We start from the raw sequence: 19873 nt of genomic DNA, 5'->3' as shown, positions 1-19873 counted from the left end.
AATTCTAGTCCTGGAAGCATATGGCTTCCCCCAGACAGGACCAAGTGTTCTGGTTCTCTTCTTCATGTACAACTCCACTTACACAGGCCCACGAGTGGTAGGGCCAACCCAGAATCTCAAAACCCTTATTTGTGCTTAACTGTCTGCATACTGCAGGGTAATTATGCGGCGTGAAGGAGGGAGGCACCCTCTGGACTTAGATCTGAACTCCCAGTCGCTTCCAGTTCCCAGGACCACCAGCCCTGAGGCGTAAGGCTAGGTTGAATGTGGAACTTTCTTAGCCGGAGTTAGAAGCTGGGGAGTAGGGTGGGACAGAGGGCGGGCGCCGCTGGGCCGGGCCGTCCAGAAACGCTGAGTGTCATATTTCTTGCAACGCGCCAATCCCGAATGCCGGGGGGCGTGGCCACACCTGGGAGGCGTGGCCGGGCGGAGGCTAGGGCTGCGGCGTCCTGGGGCGAGGCGCTGACGTGAGCTCGGCGCACCTGGGCCGGGCAGGTAAGGGCTGGTGCGGGACGGGGAGAGGAACCCGCAGTCCCTACTTGGGTAGAGCCAGGCGCCCCTTGGCTGAGACGTCGAGGAGCGTGGTAGCCACGGGTGAGCTTCGCTGCGGACTTGGTTCGGAGGGACGTCAGCTTCTGGTGGACAGATTGAGCAAAGGTGGGGACGCCAACTTCTGGGGACCAGCTTGAGGGTGGGAGGCTCCCCTGTGGGTGGGGTAGGACCCGTCGCGGGAGTTTGTGGGGTATGAGAGAACTTGCTTGGGGGCATCTGTGTGTTTGGGTGCGTACACACTGGGGCTGGGTGCCTGTCGCCCTCTTCCAGATAGCTTTGGGGCGGCCTCAGTTCTGTAGCACTAGGCCCCTCTCGAATCTACACTTGTGTCTACTCTCCCTACCCCCACCACTGAAGCGGAGGGAACTGCTCTCGGCCCCCAACAACCCCACTATCCGGTAGATCTAAAACACCGCGCCCCCTTCATTCTTACCAACTTGCCGCTGGCCCCTGTGTCCCAGAGAGAGGACTTCCCAGGTCCGCAGGCCCTCGGTCCTCGTGGGCGTTTTGGGAAACTGGTGTGAGGGTGGCCAGGAGCTTTGGAGCATTGGAGGTTTGTTTTCCCTGCTGAGTCTCTTTGGCACAGTTAGGCCCTTCGCCCTGGGCCTGGGAGACACCCTTGGATTTCCAAGGAGCGGAGCTAGGTGTTGGGGAGGGTGGCGCTGGGGTGTGGTTGCTCTGGGGGTGGGCCCTCTTTGCCCGAAGGGGCTGGAGTGTTGTGTGGAGAATGGGGAAAGTCTCCCAGGCCTGACTTGGAAAGGAGGCCCGAGGTGCCACTCTTTACAGGGAGCCTGCTTTGTGGTAAAGGGGTCACCCTGCCCCAACCTGTTCTCTTGGTGGATGTCAAGAGTGGAAGTGAAGGAAAGGAGATGGATAGGGCGAGGAAGGTGCTTGGGTGGGATTGGTGAAAGCTGGTGTTGACCCAGGAGTGTGGTTTAGGATGAGACCTGTATGATGTATGACAGTGGCACTCAATACCTTGTAACTCCCGTTTGTCATCCCCCAACTTCCATCCAGCAGAGGGGAAGGGTGTAGGCATTTTGACTAGAGGCCCGGAGTTTACCCCTAAGCAGGGCTAAACTAAACAGGGAAACCTGAGGAACAGAACTTAGAGGATGGCATTTCACTTCCTTCAGGAGAAAGGGAAGAACTGGGACTGCTAAGACTTGTCTGCAAGAAATGGCTTGTGTTTTAACCTGAGCAAAACCACTGATGGCCAGATCTCGGCTTTGGTGTGGCAGAGCCCCTGGAAACTAGTCTGGGGAGGGGCTATGGAGGTGGCAGTGAGGGTGTTTATGGAGGACCTGCTCCCTAGAATAGGCATATGGGAGAGGACAGTTAGTGCCCTGAGGAGGCTGAAAGTGTCCCTCCTCTATGCTCAGCGTGAGGGGAATACATAGGTTAGCATCATTGTCCTTTGGTTGGTTAAATACCTGTTAGAGACACAGGCCTTGTATTTTGCTGTGATGGCAGCTAGAGATACCAAGATGAGTTCAACTAGGCTAAGGTGGTTCTGCAGGCATTGGGATTTGGGTGGTAAGAGTGTTTAGAAAGAGAACTTTGATTTAGGTGTGTTTGAGAGTGGATGTTATGCAGTCTCCACCTCAATCACTTTATTGGCCCTCTATGCTGCTGGAATCTTTGCTGATGTTTTTAGTTTACTTTCTTGGTGCCTAGAAGATGAGAGGGACATAGAAGACAGGGTGCAGTGACAAGGTTTGGTACAGAACACTCTGACTTAGGAGATAAAGCATATCAGTTAGCCCAGATGTAAAATGGGGATAGTAGTACCACGTTCAGGTTCATGAGGATGAAACCAGACACATTAGGTAAAGGTTCATGTAAAAATTGTAAAGCCTACACAGATACAAAGGATTGTTGTTAGCATCCTTCATAAGCAATGTCTTATTGTCCTGAGGTTAAAAAAAATTACTTGTAGTTTTTTAAATTATAAGTTGAAACATATCATTGTAGGAAAATATGAATCATGTATAACATATATAGGAGAATGTAAAAAACACCCATAATTCCATCACCATTACAATTCCAATAACCATTACAAATATTTTGTTGCATTGTTATATTTATTTCCTTTTTTCAGTTCTGTGTGTATGTGCACATGTATGCAAGTATGTGCTATGTTACAAGATGGAGATAGTGCTACACAGTATGCGTTGTTTCCTCCTGCCCCCACAACTTCATATTGTAAATATTTCCTTGAGTATAATAAAAATTCTGACGCCTGTTGTTAATGGCTACTTGATATTGCAGCCTGTGGTTGTGACATAATGAACCATTTCTGTCTCGGTCATTTGGGTTTTCAATTTTTCCATCTCTGCCTGTTTTCAGAGTTATAGTTACTGGGTGGTGGGTAGGGGAGATCTTGGCTGACTTTCAGAAGGTGGAGAGGGTTTACAGTGAGAGAGACAGGGCATGGGCTTGGAGGAGGGCAGGCTGGGGCTCCTTCCATGGGGCTGAGGCAAGGCTGCTCATGTGTAGTCCCATCTTAGGAGAACACTGAGAACCCAGGGCTCTAGATCTTAGTCACTGATCTCTATGGGTGGCTGCATCTCCTTTCCCATCATCAGGCGCAGCTCCTGGTCTAGGCCTGATTGCCTTAATTTTTTCATGATGGGCTTTGGATCAACTACAATGAGCCCTTTTGGACTTTTCTTCAAGTCCACTATTGGTCAAGAGTTGGATTTTAATGTCTGACAGGCCCAAACACAGCACTCACCAGTATTGTAATGGAAATTCTCAAAAGCTTTTTACTAGATTGACTGGATGGTGCCTATTTCTCTATCCTCTTTTTCCTTCTCTTGCTCCATCCCCCTTTTAGTAGTGATAGGACTGGGGAGCAGAAGGTAGAACTAGCCCTTGAGAGAATATGCATTCCCTTCTCCTTATAAGGTGTAAATGCACTCCATGGTTTGATGGTTTCACATGCTGCCCTACAAAACACCGTAATTCAAGGCCAACTACGTGGGGGCACTGGAACACTGCATGCCAACCTCACCTACCCACTGTGCTCCCAGGGGGAAGGTTTCAGTTGCAGGACTTGGTAATTGGGTCAGAAAGCTCAGATGAGGGCAGGTCTTGCCTTGCTCTTAAAGTGCCAGATGCTGAGTTAGGTTTGGGTTTTTCACATTTGTTGGGAGTCTGGCTGGGGAGAGAAGTGGTGTTATGGGCCACCCCGTCAGCTAAGCTCTTCTATGTTGGAGCCTTCAGCTGACCCTTGTAACCTCTTTTCTTTCTCACCTGGCACAGTTTATTCCCATATTTAGCTTCTTTGCTGTAAGGTTGTTTGGTTTCAGAACTGTGATCCAGGTAGGGATCTTTCTGGGTATGAAGGTGACCTATTTATCTTCCACTCCTCCTCAGGCCATTGTGGGGCTTGAGAAGTTCCAACGTGGAGATTCTTAAGAAGGAACATAGAGCTTTAGTGTCTAGTAACTAACACGGTACTTGGCACATGGTAGAGGTTGAACAAATATTTGTTGAATGAGTGTTATTTTTCCAGGCATCTCATTCTCATCTTAAGTAAAAACAAAATAAGAACACCAAAAAATCCAGCAGAACATCTCAGACAATTCTCCAGTGACTCTTTTTTTTATCAGTCACCCAATCTGGGAAGGCTTTTATTTTCTGCTGTGAGTGCCAGCTGCTCTTGAATGTTATCTGCTATGCCCATGTATTTTTACGAGAATCAATTGCAGACTTTACCCAGGCTGGCTCCTGCAACCAATCGGTTCACTCCAGGCTTCATTGGGAGATAAACAGACCCAAGGGAGGAGGCTGTCCTAGCCATGCAAAGCTTGTCTCATGACTGTTTTTGGTACTGTAAGTACTCTTAGTACTTTAGTATTTGGTTATTCTAGGGATTCTGAGCTTTACCAGAACTCATTTGCAGAGACACATTCTCAGAACCTTTGTTGCCAATGTTCCCAAGCCTTCTCCCAGACCCTGGATTGTTGTATGGATAATCAGCTGAGACCCCTCTTTTCTCCATACAGAACCTTTGAGTGGTCAAGGGAAAGATAAGCCGACTCTTCAGATCCCTGTGAACACACTGCCTCCTCTTCCATGTAAGTGAAGACTCTGGAGTCCAAGATCTACCCCTTACCTACTTCTCCCTCATCATGGTGCTGTCATTTCTTTCTAAAATATTCCCATTCACCTTTAGTTGGCTTGTTTAAAAAGAGAACATGCTTCAGCTTCTCACTTATATAGTTGTTGCTGTTTCCATAACTTTTTTCTTCCCTCTCCTGAGACAAGATTGAAAAGAACAATTTCCCTTCTCTTCCAAAGTCCTTGGTGCTTCAGGAAGGACTGTGTTCCAGCAGGATGACATCATCTTTTTATTTTTCTGCTTCAGGATTTAAATAGAAGAAATGTGATCTACTTGCATGATAAGTCTGATTTGGCTAAAGCATGAAGTATAAATGGCTTTGGAATCAGAATAAAAAGGACCTTTTAACCTCTTTTCTTTCCCACCTGGCACAGTTTATTCCCATATTTAGTTTCTTTGCTGTAATCTAGTGAAACTGTAGCTCTAGTAGATGGGAACGGTGGCTGGGAAGGGTTCCCAGTGGCTGGCCTAATTCTTCTGCTCTTCCCATTTCTCCCTCTGATCCCCCAGATCATGGCCCTCCACCCCCGCAGAGTCCGACTGAAGCCCTGGCTGGTGGCCCAGGTGGATAGTGGCCTCTACCCTGGGCTCATCTGGCTACACAGGGACTCGAAACGCTTCCAGATTCCCTGGAAACATGCCACCCGGCATAGCCCTCAACAAGAAGAGGAAAATACCATTTTTAAGGTAAAGGACTTCTTCTACCATCAGACCTTTCTGGATTTTTTTTTTTTTTTTTTGGCCTGGAGAATATACTAGATCTAAAACTCTGGTGAAACAGAGAGAATGCTTATGATGGGGGTGCCCAAACTCTGCAGGCATGGTTATTCCTCTTTTGGAGGCATGTCTGTAATGGTTGAAGCCCTTTGTTCTTTCCCACTGGTTGAAAGTACTCAATCACATCCCAAAGGATACCAGCTGGGGTTGGCCAAAACTCTCATTAGTGATTGTAGTGATGTGTTTGTTTCAAAAGCTAGCAAGTGTCAGCAGTTAACTCTTCCTCCTCAATCACTCAGAGCTCTTGCTATGCAGAGAGGTGCTTGGGCCTGGCAATGGATACTCAGACCAGGACAGAACTCTCGGGTGTTAGCAGGCACACAGTATAGCCTATGTTGTTGGTATAGAGGGCTTTCAGCAAGTTTTTCTTTCTTTTTCTTTTTTTGTGGAATATGGTCTTGCTCTGTCAACCAGGCTGGAGTGCAAGTGGCGTGATCATAGCTCACTGCAGCCCTGACCTTCTAGGCTCAAGCAATTCTCCCGCCTCAGCCTCCCACATAGCTGGAACTATAAGCACACACCACCATGTCTGGCTAATTTTTGTATTTTTTCTGCAGAGACAGGGTTTCACCATGTTGCCCAGGCTGGTCTTGAACTCTTGGGGTCAAGTGATCCTCCCTGCTTAGCCTCCCAGAGTGTTCAGATTACAGGCATGAGCCACTGCACCTGGCAAGCTTTTCTTTTGAGTTAAAATATTTTGCCCCATCTATAACTGCTGCTTAAAAATTAAAAGTGATTTAATACAAGTTTTAATTTTATGAATGTTTTCAAAAATAGGGAATAGCACTGATATGACAGTCATTTTATTTAACTGAAAACAAGATTTAATCACATAGCATTTTACAAAATTTAAGCGAAACAAAAGCTTGACTTAAGACAGAAGTAGGTGGACAGGCTTGTTGTGGGAAAGGTTTTCACATGGTTTGAAACCCTGCAGGCTGTGCCTCTGCTCCAGACCAGCTTCTTTTCTGGTCACTCTCATCTCATGAGTAGCTGTAGTTCCTGCATCCCAAGACATTGAGAAGTTAGTTTGTTTGCCCTGTTCTTCTTTGAGTATAAGCTAGAAGTCACCAGTGAAATACAGTCTCTACTGTGGGCCTCTCAAGATTCATGCCTTGGGTCCTTGCTGAAATTGGGTTTGGAAAGGGCAGAAAATGTGAGCGCAGGGTTCAAAAGAAAGCCATCCTTGGGATGTTTCCCAACCAACTCAGTTATGTCAGGTGTAGAGAGGACAGGCAGAAAGAAAATTGGCCTGAAGGTATTTAGAAGGTAAATGACTGCTCTTAATTTAGATTTTAAATAACAATATAAAAGTTGATAAGGTTAGTACCTATAAACCAGCACCAATTATTGGAGTTGGCATTGAGAAGGGCGCTGGCCCATCTTGGCCCAGTTGGCCTCTTGTGGCCATGGTCTGAAACTGGATTTGCTGTTCAAATGTCTGACAGTGGCTGGCCCTGGGGAAGAGGCTATTTCCTGAAAGCCCTACTCATGAGAGTGATGCTTTGGGCTTGCATGCTTGGGGCTTGAGGAAAATTGGGCTGTGGGGAGGTGACTTTGTTTTAGTTATATCAGTGCATCTGTTTGCAGAGTGCAGAGGGAGGGTGCTTTCACAGATACCAAGCTCTGATGGCCTTTAGCAGAATATACAGGTGGGCACTAACATTAAATGAGTATCTGTGTCCATTATCTCTTTTAATTCTCATGACAACCCTGTAAGGGAGGTATTTACCTTCATGCTGTTGATACAGAAGCTAAGTCTTAGAGGGATTGAATAACTTGCCAAAATCACACACCCAGTAAGTGGTGGGGGCAGGATTTGAACCCTTGACTTTCTGTCTCCATTCCACCCCCCATTATACTGCCCTTTCTGATCAAGAATTGGAAGAACTGGCCTCAAATTCTACTACTATCAGCTGCATGTGTAGCCCTGAGCAAGTTAACCTCTCTGGGCTTCAGCTCCCCTTTGGTAAAATGCAGATGAAAGTAGTCTTGCCTGTGAGAATCAAGTGAAATAAAGTATGGAAAGGGATTTGTAAAGCACTATAAAAATGCAGAGATTATTTCCTCTTTAGGAAGAGAAATAAGGACCTGCACAGTGATCAGAATCTCTTGTTAGCAAGACTCAGAATGGGTTTGAACAAGCGATGTTTATAAATCACAATGATTGCCACATGGTTCCACCTACACTCTCCTTTCTTGTTTTGTTTTGTTTTTGTTGTTGTTATTGTTGTTGTTTTTTGAGACAGAGTCTTGCTCTGTCACCCAGACTGGAGTGCAGTGGCACGATCTCAGCTCACTGCAACCTTCACCTTCCGGGTTCAAGTGATTCTCCTGCCTCAGCCTCCCAAGTAGCTGGGATTACAGGTGTGTACCACCATGCCCAGGTAATTTTTTTATTTTTAGTAGAGATGGGGTTTCACCATGTTGGCCAGGATGGTCTCAATCTCTTGACCTCATGATCTACCCACCTCAGCCTCCCAAAGTGCTGGGATTACAGGTGTGAGCCAACGGGCCTGGCCTCCTTTCTTGATTATAAAGTTCCAGTCTTAAAAGATACAGCTCTTCACTGCATTAGCCTTGGGTGCCCAGTGCAATCTGGGTGGGTCCTGGGGATGGCTGTGTGGTGAGCAGGAAGGCTGGGGCTGTGGTTCTGGGTTGGTCTGGCTGCTCTCCACGGAGGAGCAGGGCTTTAGGGAACCACAGAAATGTGCAGACCTCTGCCAAAGTCTTCATAGCCCAAGTCAGCTGGGTGGGGCCAGAGTTAGCGTGGGCACACAGAGGATCAAACAAACGGAAGGGAAAATGTGGGGAGGCAGCAGCCAGGTATTGCCAGGTAACTGGAGATAGGCCTTCCAGATACCAGTGACCAGTGAAATTGAAATCTCCTGTAGGGGGTTGGATAGAATGGAGCAGCAGTTAGGTGTCTGCTCAGCCACCTGGGGCAGTGTCTGCTCTAGTGTCTGCTCAGCCACCTGGGGCAGCACAGTGTTGCCAAACTTCTTCATTCCCTACCACAAATCAAATGGAGGGACCGGAATCTGAGAAGATGGTAAGAGGAAGTGATCCGAATTGGAGGAGGAGGATTTAGATTAGCTTTTGAGGGAACTTCCTCATGACTGTGAGGTTCTTCAGGGGGTGACTGAAGGAGATCAGAGCTCTTGAAGGATGGGGCAGAAAAATTCAATTTCAGCTTGAGGCAGAAGCCTATGATCAGAATCAGGAAGGGATTGGGTTTGGACAAGTCAAATAACCTGTTAGCTTGAAAACATTGGTGTGTGCTTCCTGTCTTGAGTTCTCTGCTAATGGCACCTACTTTTTCGGCATCAGAACAAGTTGTACTCCTGCACAAAGAGATCAGAGAACTTGTTAGCAATGGGGCAGAGTGGCTATCCCATGAGCAGAAACAAGAATGCCTGTTAGAGCCGAAAGTAGGGCTAGGTGTCTACTCCCTGCTTTGCTCCTGAGCACCTTGGTCTATGACTTGAGTGGCTTAGATTTTTCCTTTCCTCACTGGGGAGGCTAACTTCTTCTTGTCTGGGGAAAGTGCTGTGAGTTTCCATATTTGAAAACCAGAGAGAAGGAGTCAAAGTGGTTTTAGTCTGTGCTGCCAGCCACTGGTGTGGTTGACAGCATGATGTTTCTAATGAAGTAGAAGTCTGAGAGGATAGGGAAAGGTAAGGGGTGTGGATTTTTTAGGACTTGAGGCCCTCAGGCAGTGGGACAAGCTGAACCCCCAGTGTGTTTCCTTTCCTCCTAAAGGTACTTGGTTTCTACAATTCTTCTTCTTCTTCTTCTTTTTTTTTGAGATGGAGTTTTACTCTTGTTGCCCAGGCTGGAATGCAATGGCACGATCTTGGCTCATGGCAACCTATGCCTCCCGAGTTCAAGTGATTCTCCTGCGTCAGCCTCCCAAGTAGCTGGGATTACAGGCATGCACCACCATACCCGGTTAATTTTATGTTTTTAGTGGAGACGGGATTTCTCCATGTTGGTCAGGCTGGTCTCGAACTCCTAGCCTCGTGATCCACCCAGCTTGGCCTCCCAAAGTGCTGCGATTACAGGAGTGAGCCACCGCTCACAATTGCGAGCCACAATTCTTTATTTATGTATTAGATTGAAGACTGACGGGAGGGAACCCAGGAAGCTAAACTCTTCATATCCTCTGCCATGCCTCTTTGCCTTACCTATTGTCGTATAAGCAACTCATGTCAAAAATGAATAAACAAAGAAAAAAAGTTACTTGAAATTCTGCTATCCAGAGTTACCATCTGCACTTTGGTGCATATTTTCCCCAAACTTTATCTTCAGCCCTTCATTAGAACATTGTCGTCTTAGTGAGTGCTGGTACCAATGCTTGCAATAAGGCTCCTCCTTTTAATACATTGTGTTTGCACATGGCTTTATTTCACTTAGGCACCTGTCTTGCCTGGTCCTAAGGGCAGTGTTTCCTGCTGCAGTCTCTGTAAATTGGGGTTGGGATGGTGTGGCAGTCATACAAGAGTGTGTGTGTGTGTGTGTGTGTGTGTGTGTCTATGAGAAAGGGTAAGCACACGCTTTGCAGTGGCTCTGGGCAACGATAGGACTCACTGTGGTTTCTTGTTCTCAGGCCTGGGCTGTAGAGACAGGGAAGTACCAGGAAGGGGTGGATGACCCTGATCCAGCTAAATGGAAGGCCCAGCTGCGCTGTGCTCTCAATAAGAGCAGAGAATTCAACCTAATGTATGATGGCACCAAGGAGGTGCCCATGAACCCAGTGAAGATATATCAAGTGTGTGACATCCCTCAGCCCCAGGGCTCGATCATTAACCCAGGTGAGGCCCCAGGTGCTGGGGAGAAGGTGGGCAGTATGCCAGATCCTCGGCTGGACTCTTAAGAGATAGTCAACTTGAAAACAGCCTGATTTACAAAGTTTAAGATGGATAAAGCAAGAAAGCCTTTCTCTGGGAAGGACCCAGAAAACAAAAGACTCAAACTCAGCAAAATCTTGCTTACTTAGGGGTATGTTTTTTAGCCTAGTTACTTAAAACATTAGAAAGTGGAAGGGTGTACAGTTCTACTGTAAAAGTAGCCTCTCTTGGGATTCAAGAGGCCAGGTAGTTTTGAAGGAGAAGGGATCAAAGCTTAGGTTTGCGTTCTAAACCTGGCCCTTATCACTTTACTACTTGTAGGACTTGAATCAAGTCATTTTACCTCTTGTGAGCCTCAGTTTCTTCAACTCTAAAATATGGGATCTCAGCTTTCCTATTTACTTCAAAAGCTATTGTGAGAATCAATTAACATGATCTGTAAAAAAAAAATTAACATGATCTGTAAAAAATTTTTTTTTAATTGACAAATAATAATTGTACATATTCATTGGGTATATAGTGATGTTTTGGTACATACAATAGTGACAAGATCAGGGTAATAAGTTATTTATACATATTGGGTGAGTGATCATTTAATTCATAGAATACTTTGAATAAGAGAATATCTCCTGATCCCTCCAATTAACTCCGTACTTAACAAGTACTAACAGCCAGATAATTTAGATATGTGCTCCAGTGAATCCAGGGAGGTCCTTCCATGAGAGAAGTATTGGTTCCCTTGATTCTCACTCTTTTTAGCTAGGACATTGAGGCTGTGTACTGAACCTGAGGAGCCTCTGGGATAGCAGTCCCTAGCTTGAATGGTGGGTCAGCTGCAGGGATGGCAGTGCAACCTGAATGGCTCACTTGTGAGCTTGTGTGTCTTGGGTAGGATCCACAGGGTCTGCTCCCTGGGATGAGAAGGATAATGATGTGGATGAAGAAGATGAGGAAGATGAGCTGGATCAGTCGCAGCACCATGTTCCCATCCAGGACACCTTCCCCTTCCTGAACATCAATGGTGAGTGGGGATGATGGATGGTGCAGAGACATATGGAGGATGTAAGGAGTTTTGACCTTGGAACTGTCAATACATTGGCCACCACTGCCCTGAAAGCAGGATCGGTCCAGGCTGCTGGACTGTTAGCAAGTGGGAGTCAGAGGTGAGGAACTCCCTGCTGGCTCAGTTATCCCAGTAGAGTTGGGTGGGTTCCAGGCAATAGAACATCTTCGGAAGCTTATGTACTAATTCAAAGAAATAAAAAATTTGAATTCATTCTTAACCCAACATACAAATATATCATCAGTTATACATTTTGCCAATTTCCTTCAGGCCAAGTGCAGTGTCAATTTTGTGAGTTACGGGCAAACTCTTCTAATATTTCTCTTGGTATAAATTCTGTGTCACTTCCTTAACAAGGACTACTCTGCTTAGGCTGTATTACAGGAAACTTGTGATGTTTGTAGCTGATAATACTAGGCTCTGATAGGATTTATCTACAACAGACTTTTCTTTTGTGGGCTTTTGAATCCAGCTTCTCAGGAAAATTGAGTTGGGAGCTTGAGAATCTACTGTGTGACAGAGCAAGTACTGAATCTCCCACTGCATTTTCTGAGGATACTTGAACACAAGTTGAATTACTCTTCCGCAGCATCTTTACTTGATTTGTCCACTGAAATGCTCCTACTCAAATGACTTGCGGATATCCAGCCAAGCAGTTTTTCATTGTCTTTTTAGTACCACCTGGCTGCAATGGGTCAAAATGAGATAACTTGTGCCACCTATAAAACTTAGGATATCAAGATTATTTATTTAGGATTTTCAGGTACCCTACTCTAGGTGATGCCCCTACCTTTCAGAATCAGGGAATGACACTTGTCTGTCCACTGGCCCTCCTTCATTTATCCTTCCACTTATATATTTGCAACCAAGTGTGGGTAAAGAGCAGTTCCGGCCACTGCGCTCCAGCCTGGGTGACAGAGCCAGACCCCGTCTCAAAAAAAAAAAAAAAAAAAGAGCAGTTTCATAGAGATCTTCCAGGTCAACATTGCCATATGTTTAACGTCACTAATCATTAGAGAAATGCAAATCAAAACCACAATGAAATACCATCTCACACCAGTCAGAATGGCTGTTACCGAAAAGTCAAAAAATAACAGATGCTGATGAGTTTATGGAGAAAAGGGAACACTTATATCCTGCTGGTGGGAATGTAAATTAGTCCAGTCACTGTGGAAAGCAGTTTGGTGATTTCTCAAAGAACTTGAAACAGAATTACCATTTGGCCCAGCAATCCCATTATTGGATATATACCCAAAAGAATATAAATTGTTCTACCATAAGGACACATGTACATGTATGTTCATTGCCGCACTTATTCACAATAGCAAAGGCATGGAATCAAATTAAATGCCCATCAATGGTAGACTGGATAAAGAAAACGTGGTACATATATACCATGGAATACTATGCAGCCATAAAAAAAGAATAAGATCATGTCTTTTGCCGCAACATGGATGTAGCTGGAGGGCATTACCTTAAGTGAACTAAAACACAGGAACAGAAGACCAAATGCTACATGTTCCCACTCATAAGGGGGAGCTAAACATTGAGTACCCATGGACACAGAGAAGGGAACAATAGACACTGGGGCCTCCTTGAGGACGGAGGGTGGGAGGAGGATGAGGATAAATAACTACCTATTGGGTACTACACTTATTAACTGGGTGACTAAATAATCTCTATACCAAACCCCGGGACATGTAATTCACCTATTTAACAAACCTACACACGCATTCCTGAAACTAAAATAAAAGTAAAATAAAGCATTGCCACATGTTATATTCCCAAATATAGCATTGCCACATGTTATATTCCCACTTAGTGAAATTGAACATCTAGAAATGTGGGATCCTTTCCCAAATGTCTGGCTGACTCATTCTGTTATTCTCACCCCCTAAAAGGATGCAGTTTATTTCCAGGATCCTGATTTCCTATTTCTGTTGCTATTTTATTAAAGCTAGTATTTGTGTGTCCTTATGTTTTGAGCTGCCTTTAATCCTTTTTTGGAAAGTTGTAGAATAGATATGAAAAACAAAAAAGTAAAATGGGAATGTAAATTTAACCAGACTTATACACAAAGGGTCAAAGAAACATTAACCTTTGTGATTTCAGAGCTGTTGGGCCAGAGGATGAAGAATTGTTGAAGAATAGATGCCTAAGAGGTGAGGCTAGGAGGAGAAATCTGTAGACTTTGGAGCAAGTCAACTTTGACAGTAGCAGGGAAATACTCTTTTTTTTTTTTTTTTTTTTAAAAAAAACCTTCAATTGGATCCTTTTGAATAAATAATACTTTCACATGGTTGACATTCATAATGGTACAAAAAGGTAAATCAGTGGAAAGGTTTTCCTTCTATCCTGTCCCTGAACCTTCATTTCTTTCCCTGGAGGAGTCAGATCCTTCTAGGTTCTTGAGTATCCTTCCAGACATTTTATGCATGTAAAAGTATTTGTTTGTTTTTAAAGGAATTTCTATGCATTAACACTTCCTTGAAGCTAATCAGCTAATTCAGTTGAGTTCATTTTATGGAAGACAACCAATCTCTATTTAATTGCTTGGGACAAATTTTATAGTATGGAATCTCTTACTCCTTATAATTTAACCTCCAGAGAAAAGTCACTTGTCTATGTTAATTTTCAGCAAACAAAGGTTTTTAAAACTATGAATTTGTGGGAGAAATAATATGATTAGGAAGCAGGAGCAGGGGAACCTTATTTCTTATTGTGTTAGTTATGGGAATCACTGATGGGCTGGAAGATCACACTGGGTCAGGGTTCAGTATTTAGTTCTTATCTACTGACCTTGTGAGTTCTCAGAGCATCAGCAAGTGATGTGCATGTGTGGTACCCCTGTCTGCTCACCATATGCTTTTGTTCTAGGTTCTCCCATGGCGCCAGCCAGTGTGGGCAATTGCAGTGTGGGCAACTGCAGCCCTGAGGCAGTGTGGCCCAAAACTGAACCCCTGGAGATGGAAGTACCCCAGGCACCTATACAGCCCTTCTATAGCTCTCCAGAACTGTGGATCAGCTCTCTCCCAAGTAAGTGAGACTTTATCTTTCTTTCTGGGCCTTCTGCTCCTACTACAGACTCTTTCCTGTCCTGCTTTCTGACTTCATTTCTTTGCCATGCATTGAAAAACTACCTGTCTCAGAGGCACCTTCTGTTTCTGTTTCCTGGCTAGCCCATGAGTCACCAAGGAAGAAGTAAAGAAACACTGGCCCAGCTGGGTGTGGTGGCTTACACCTGTAATCCTAGGCTGAGGTGGGAAGAGTGCTTGAGACCAGGAGTTTGAGACTAGCCTGGGCAACATAGTGAGACTCTAAAATTATCTGGGCATGGCAGTGCATGCCTGTGGTCCCTGTTACTTGGGAGGATTAGGTGGGAGGATCACTTGAAGGCAGAAGGTCGAGGCTGCAGTGAGCGCTGATCAAGCCATTGCACTCCAGTCTGGGTGACAGAATGAGACATGGTCTCAAAAAAAAAAAAAAAAAAAAAAGGAAAAGAAAAGAAACATTGGCTGATAGTTACTTGCCCATAGGGACACTCTGATTGGTTACAGCTCCAGCTTCAGGTTATTCAGGTCTTAGGTGGGTAGGAGGCCCAGGTTTATCAGTCAGGCAGGGGGATTTAGTGACAAGGTTAGTTGTGGAATAGGGAGGTTAATGGCCATGGATTTGGTAGAGGAGGCTCTTGGATTTTAAGAGTCTTTAGGACCTACAGAAAAAACCTCTTTCTGAATTTGGTACAAATTTATCTCAATGAAGAATCAATGTCATTGCCTGGGTCTCCCTTTCACACTATACATGGTAGGCATGTGAGTGCTATTAATACAATTTTGTCCAAGAGGCTAATTAGCTTTGATAAGTGCTATTGGGTTCAATGGAGATTTGCTGAGTAAAAATGAACTTTGATGTGAACTGTGTCCTTTTATGGTATATTATTAGAACAGATCCCCAGTGTGTGTGCTCACATGTCATTTTCAGAAAAATTGTTTGGTATTGCTTCTTGTTCCTCAAGTTTCTTTAAACAGTAAGCTAAAAATGATACACAAACCAGATACCTTAGTTTTTAGTTCCTTCCAATGACCACTGGTGTGAAGACTCAGTCAGTATAGCGTGGGGATACCAGGACCACTTTACTTGATGAAATTGTAGCCCTTGGGGTGTGGTGATTGAACAGAAATAGTTGAGATGGACCTTGAACTGTTTGCTTTCAGGCAGCCTTTTGAGTGAATATTCCAGGGATATGTTGATGTCTCCCTTTATTGCAGGAAGGATAACTATGGCAGTGGCCTTCCTGAATGCTGGTTGAAAGGTGGCTTGATCTTAATGGACTTGCATGAGTCACAGGGATGAACAGGCAGGGCAGTGAAGCAGGACTCTCACTGTCATCTCTAACCTTGCAGTGACTGACCTGGACATCAAGTTTCAGTACCGTGGGAAGGAGTACGGGCAGACCATGACCGTGAGCAACCCCCAGGGCTGCCGACTCTTCTATGGGGACCTGGGTCCCATGCCTGACCAGGAGGAGCTCTTTGGTCCTGTCAGCCTGGAGCAGGTCAAATTCCCAGGTCCTGAGCATATTACCAATGAGAAGCAGAAGCTCTTCACTAGCAAGCTGCTGGACGTCATGGACAGAGGACTGATCCTGGAGGTCAGCGGTCATGCCATTTATGCCATCAGGCTGTGCCAGTGCAAGGTGTACTGGTCTGGGCCATGTGCCCCATCACTTGTTGCTCCCAACCTGATTGAGAGACAAAAGAAGGTCAAGCTATTTTGTCTGGAAACATTCCTTAGCGGTAAGTCATTTCTCAGAAGGTTGGTGGTGGGAATCGTTCTCTGGAAGTACATTCCTTCCGCCATGACTGCCTTTCACCTCCCTGCTTTCCTGGCATGGCAAAGATCTTTAAAAATTTCTTCTGGAGGAGGTCAAGGGAGAACAGAACTTTGGGTCTAAAAATTGGAGGTGACCTTGGCAACAAAGAAGGGAGTTTCACTCCAAGGCTATGTACTTGGAAGCCATTTTTAAGTTGGTTGTGGCTCCTTCAATGGCAGAAAAAGGAGACAGCCCTGTCATTATATCTCAAATGTTACCAGCTTGTCTTTAACTTTGGAAGGTAACCCTGCTTGTCATATTCAGAATAGCACATATTCTTTTGGGAATTATCTGAGTGGTGAATTCAAGCAGGCAGTTTTGGGGAAAGCACTGAGATGTGAATTTTTTACAATGTGGTTTGGACCGCAAGTCGTGATCAATGATGTCCAAGAGAACCCTCTGTAATTTGTACTGTTCAATATATTTGTGCTATTCAGTATGGTTGTCACAAGCCATATGTGGCTATTGAGCATGTAAATATGACTAATGTGACCCAGGAACTGTTTAATTAATTTAAAATTAGTGAGCACTTGTGGCTAGTGGCTATTGTAATGGGCAGCATAAAAGATGGTATTTGTTGAGTGCATGTGGAATGACCCGGTATACAAAACTTGCTCTTCCACTTTCTGCAGATCTCATTGCCCACCAGAAAGGACAGATAGAAAAGCAGCCACCATTTGAGATCTACTTATGCTTTGGGGAAGAATGGCCAGATGGGAAACCCTTGGAAAGGAAACTCATCTTGGTTCAGGTGAGAAGATAAGGCTGTGTCAACAACTCTTCTCCTTTTTGCCAATGCTTTAGCCCCCAGGTCTGGGTTGAGCCTTCATCAAGCATCCATCAGCCCATGTAGGTTTCAGTCTCATCAGATGGGGTAAGAGATTCAGGTTTGTGCAGTAGGACCATGCTGGAAAAGGCAGGGTCCTTAAAATGGGCGACTGATTTAGAGGAGATCTTGTCTTTCATTCTCTTACTAACCTTAGAGTCTTGCTGAAACCTCACAGATATGACCCTTTCCAGCGTTTCTGCACACACACACACACACACACAAACACACACACACACACACACACAGTGTAAACTGCACTTTTTTTTTTTTTTTGGAGACACAGTCTTGCTGTGTCACCCAGGCTGGAGTGCAGTGGCATCATCTCAGCCCACTGTGGCCTCAACCTCCCAGGTTCAAGCGATCCTCCCACCTCAGCCTCCCAAGTAGCTGTGACTACAGGCACAGGCCACCACGCCTGGCGTAATTTTATTTTTAGCAGAGATGAGGTCTCACTATGTTGCCCATGCTGGTCTCGAACTCGTGGGCTTAAGTGATCCTTCTGCCTCAGCCTCCCCAAATTCTGGGATTATGGGTATAAGCCACCACACCTGGCCCTTTCCAGCTTTTCTTAGAAAAACCTTTTGAGTTACTTTTAGGAATATAAATTTATTCTAGGAAGTGGCAGCAAGGCCACTTGGGCTTTGCCCCTGGAGTTGTGCAGCAAGGCAAGCAATAGATGATATTTTGTTAAAAGTCTTGCAAAGTAAGCAGTCATTTATTTAGTCATGTAGCCTAATGTTACATTTCGGTTCTTTACCTTCATTTGAACCAACTTCCAGAGTGAGCTTTGGCAGGAGGATGGTCCAGAGAGATGAAGGCATATCCTTTATTTAGACATTAGAACTGGGGGCTTCCTCAGGGCCTCTTTGGTCTGCCCTTCAATCTTGGGTCCATCGTGCTATTTAAAAATACCTTTTCCTGAGAGGATACACCTATGTTTTGTGTCTTGAACAGGTCATTCCAGTAGTGGCTCGGATGATCTACGAGATGTTTTCTGGTGATTTCACACGATCCTTTGATAGTGGCAGTGTCCGCTTGCAGATCTCAACCCCAGACATCAAAGATAACATCGTTGCTCAGCTGAAGCAGCTGTACCGCATCCTTCAAACCCAGGAGAGCTGGCAGCCCATGCAGCCCACCCCCAGCATGCAACTCCCCCCTGCCCTGCCTCCTCAATAATCGTGAATGCCATCTTCTTCCTTTCCTTTTTTATAATATTGTACATATGGATTTTTTTATTGTTTAGATTTAACCAGCTTTTAAATCTCTCTTTTCTCTAACAGTGTTAGAAGTCTGTGATTCTCCAAGTATGCCTAGATTTAAAGCTGATTTAATTTATGGAAAAATCACCCTTCAGACTTTGCTTTTCTTTTTCAAATCTCCTAGTGGTAGTATGATGTAGCACAGTAGAAGGAGATTTGGCCTGGGAGTTTGGACACCAAGGTTCTAGCTGCAGCTTTGCTTCCAATGTGACCTTGAACAAGTCCTTTAACCTCTGGGCTTCAGATTTATTGCTTATAAAGTGAAGAGATTGGAATGATGCCTGAAATTGTATCCAGCTTTAAAACGGACTCGATGACCTTCTTCTACTTGTACAAGGCTAAACTGCCTGGAACAGAATCCTTCTGCATTGTTCTTGTACCACATTTTTCCTTGGTTTTGTTAAAGTTTCCTCAAGCACTGATTTGTCCAGGATCAAGCTCTGTTTGACCTGTTCTGCTAGTATAGTAAGCTGGCTCCCTGATAGGGGAAGTGAGAGGGAGAGAAGCTGGCTGGCTGGTTGCTTAGAAACCATGCTTGATATCTAAATAGAAATGGGTGCCAAAGTCTGAAAGTCACCCAGCCTGTGGAGTGAAAGCTCACAAATTTGGCTTCTAAAGGGAAGCTGTTGACACAGAAAGCCTAGGGATTCTGTGGAAGAATAGGTTGTCAGGCATTTACCATATTACCACTCAAATACCAGTGTGTGTGTGTTTTGGGGTTGGGGGAGGGGGGTAGATGATAGTATGTGACTCAGGTGGTAGCTTTAAGAGGAAAGAGCTCTATTTTTCTTATTTTCTTCTCTGAGCTAGACTGAGCTGGGGATCTAAGATATACTTCTCTGACTACAAAAGGGACAGTATAATTTAGATTTTTTGCAGTTGGAAGAAATTGGTTGTTGGGTGTGTTAAGGCTGGGATGAAGAAGGGCTGGGCAGTACTCTTCTAGCAAGGCTCACATAGCACAAACCTGCTTGTCTCCCTTACTAGTGGAGGTATCTGAGTGTGAACAGTGAAGGTAAAGAGTGGTGTAGAACAATGCAGGTCTATCTGTCACAAACTGATCTTATCTGGAAACATCTGCTGAGTCTGTAACCATTTTGGCTTTCTCTTCTTTTTTGAGACAGAGTCTTGCTTTGTTGCCAGGCTAGAGTGCAGTGGCGAATCACCAGTTACTGCACTTTAAGCTCCTGGGCTCAAGGAATCGTCCTGCCCCAGCCTGTTGAGTAGTTGGGACAACAGTCGTGCACTATGATGCTTGGCTAATTTTTTTTTTGTAGAGATGAGGTCTTGCTATGTTGCCCATGCTGGTCTTGAACTCCTGGGCTCAAGCAATCTGGGACCTAAATGGCAAATAAGATGGTAATCTGTGGTTGCAAGCCCCAGTCCTCTTGAATAGTGACGCCTTTCTGTCTGTGTCGGGACGTAGTAAGGAAGCCCATGTCTAGTCTGGTACCTTTAAACCAGGCCATCTTCTGTTTTTCAAAATGACTCAAAAGTTGTGCTAGCCTTATTTTAAAAACTAAAAGTTCATAATCAGT

General features: G+C 44.9%; 1 protein-coding gene across 1 annotated transcript; it reads left to right on the top strand.

Moving 5' to 3' along the window:
* The first annotated feature begins 428 nt into the window (after positions 1-428).
* Positions 429-18755, top strand: IRF6 (interferon regulatory factor 6). Its single transcript, XM_023198338.2, has 9 exons — positions 429-657; positions 4566-4637; positions 5192-5368; positions 10068-10272; positions 11201-11329; positions 14249-14407; positions 15775-16167; positions 16877-16995; positions 18028-18755. The coding sequence occupies exons 3-9, from the start codon at positions 5195-5197 to the stop codon at positions 18250-18252; spliced, it is 1404 nt and encodes a 467-aa protein (XP_023054106.1). The 5' UTR covers positions 429-657; positions 4566-4637; positions 5192-5194; the 3' UTR covers positions 18253-18755.
* Positions 18756-19873: the final 1118 nt, after the last annotated feature.

The sequence above is a fragment of the Piliocolobus tephrosceles genome, chromosome 1, assembly GCF_002776525.5.
Source record: "Piliocolobus tephrosceles isolate RC106 chromosome 1, ASM277652v3, whole genome shotgun sequence".
Taxonomy (NCBI): Eukaryota; Metazoa; Chordata; class Mammalia; order Primates; family Cercopithecidae; genus Piliocolobus; species Piliocolobus tephrosceles.
Note: the sequence above shows the minus strand (reverse complement) of the source record. Positions and strands in the feature narration are given on the sequence as shown.

Excerpts from the sequence above, each read along its gene's own strand:
- IRF6 (XM_023198338.2), top strand. The coding sequence starts at position 5,195 with ATGGCCCTCCACCCCCGCAGAGTCCGACTGAAGCCCTGGCTGGTGGCC. Across the intron at positions 11,330-14,248 it reads CCCCTTCCTGAACATCAATG|GTTCTCCCATGGCGCCAGCC; the intron begins GTGAGTGGGGAT and ends CTTTTGTTCTAG. Across the intron at positions 14,408-15,774 it reads GTGGATCAGCTCTCTCCCAA|TGACTGACCTGGACATCAAG; the intron begins GTAAGTGAGACT and ends CTAACCTTGCAG.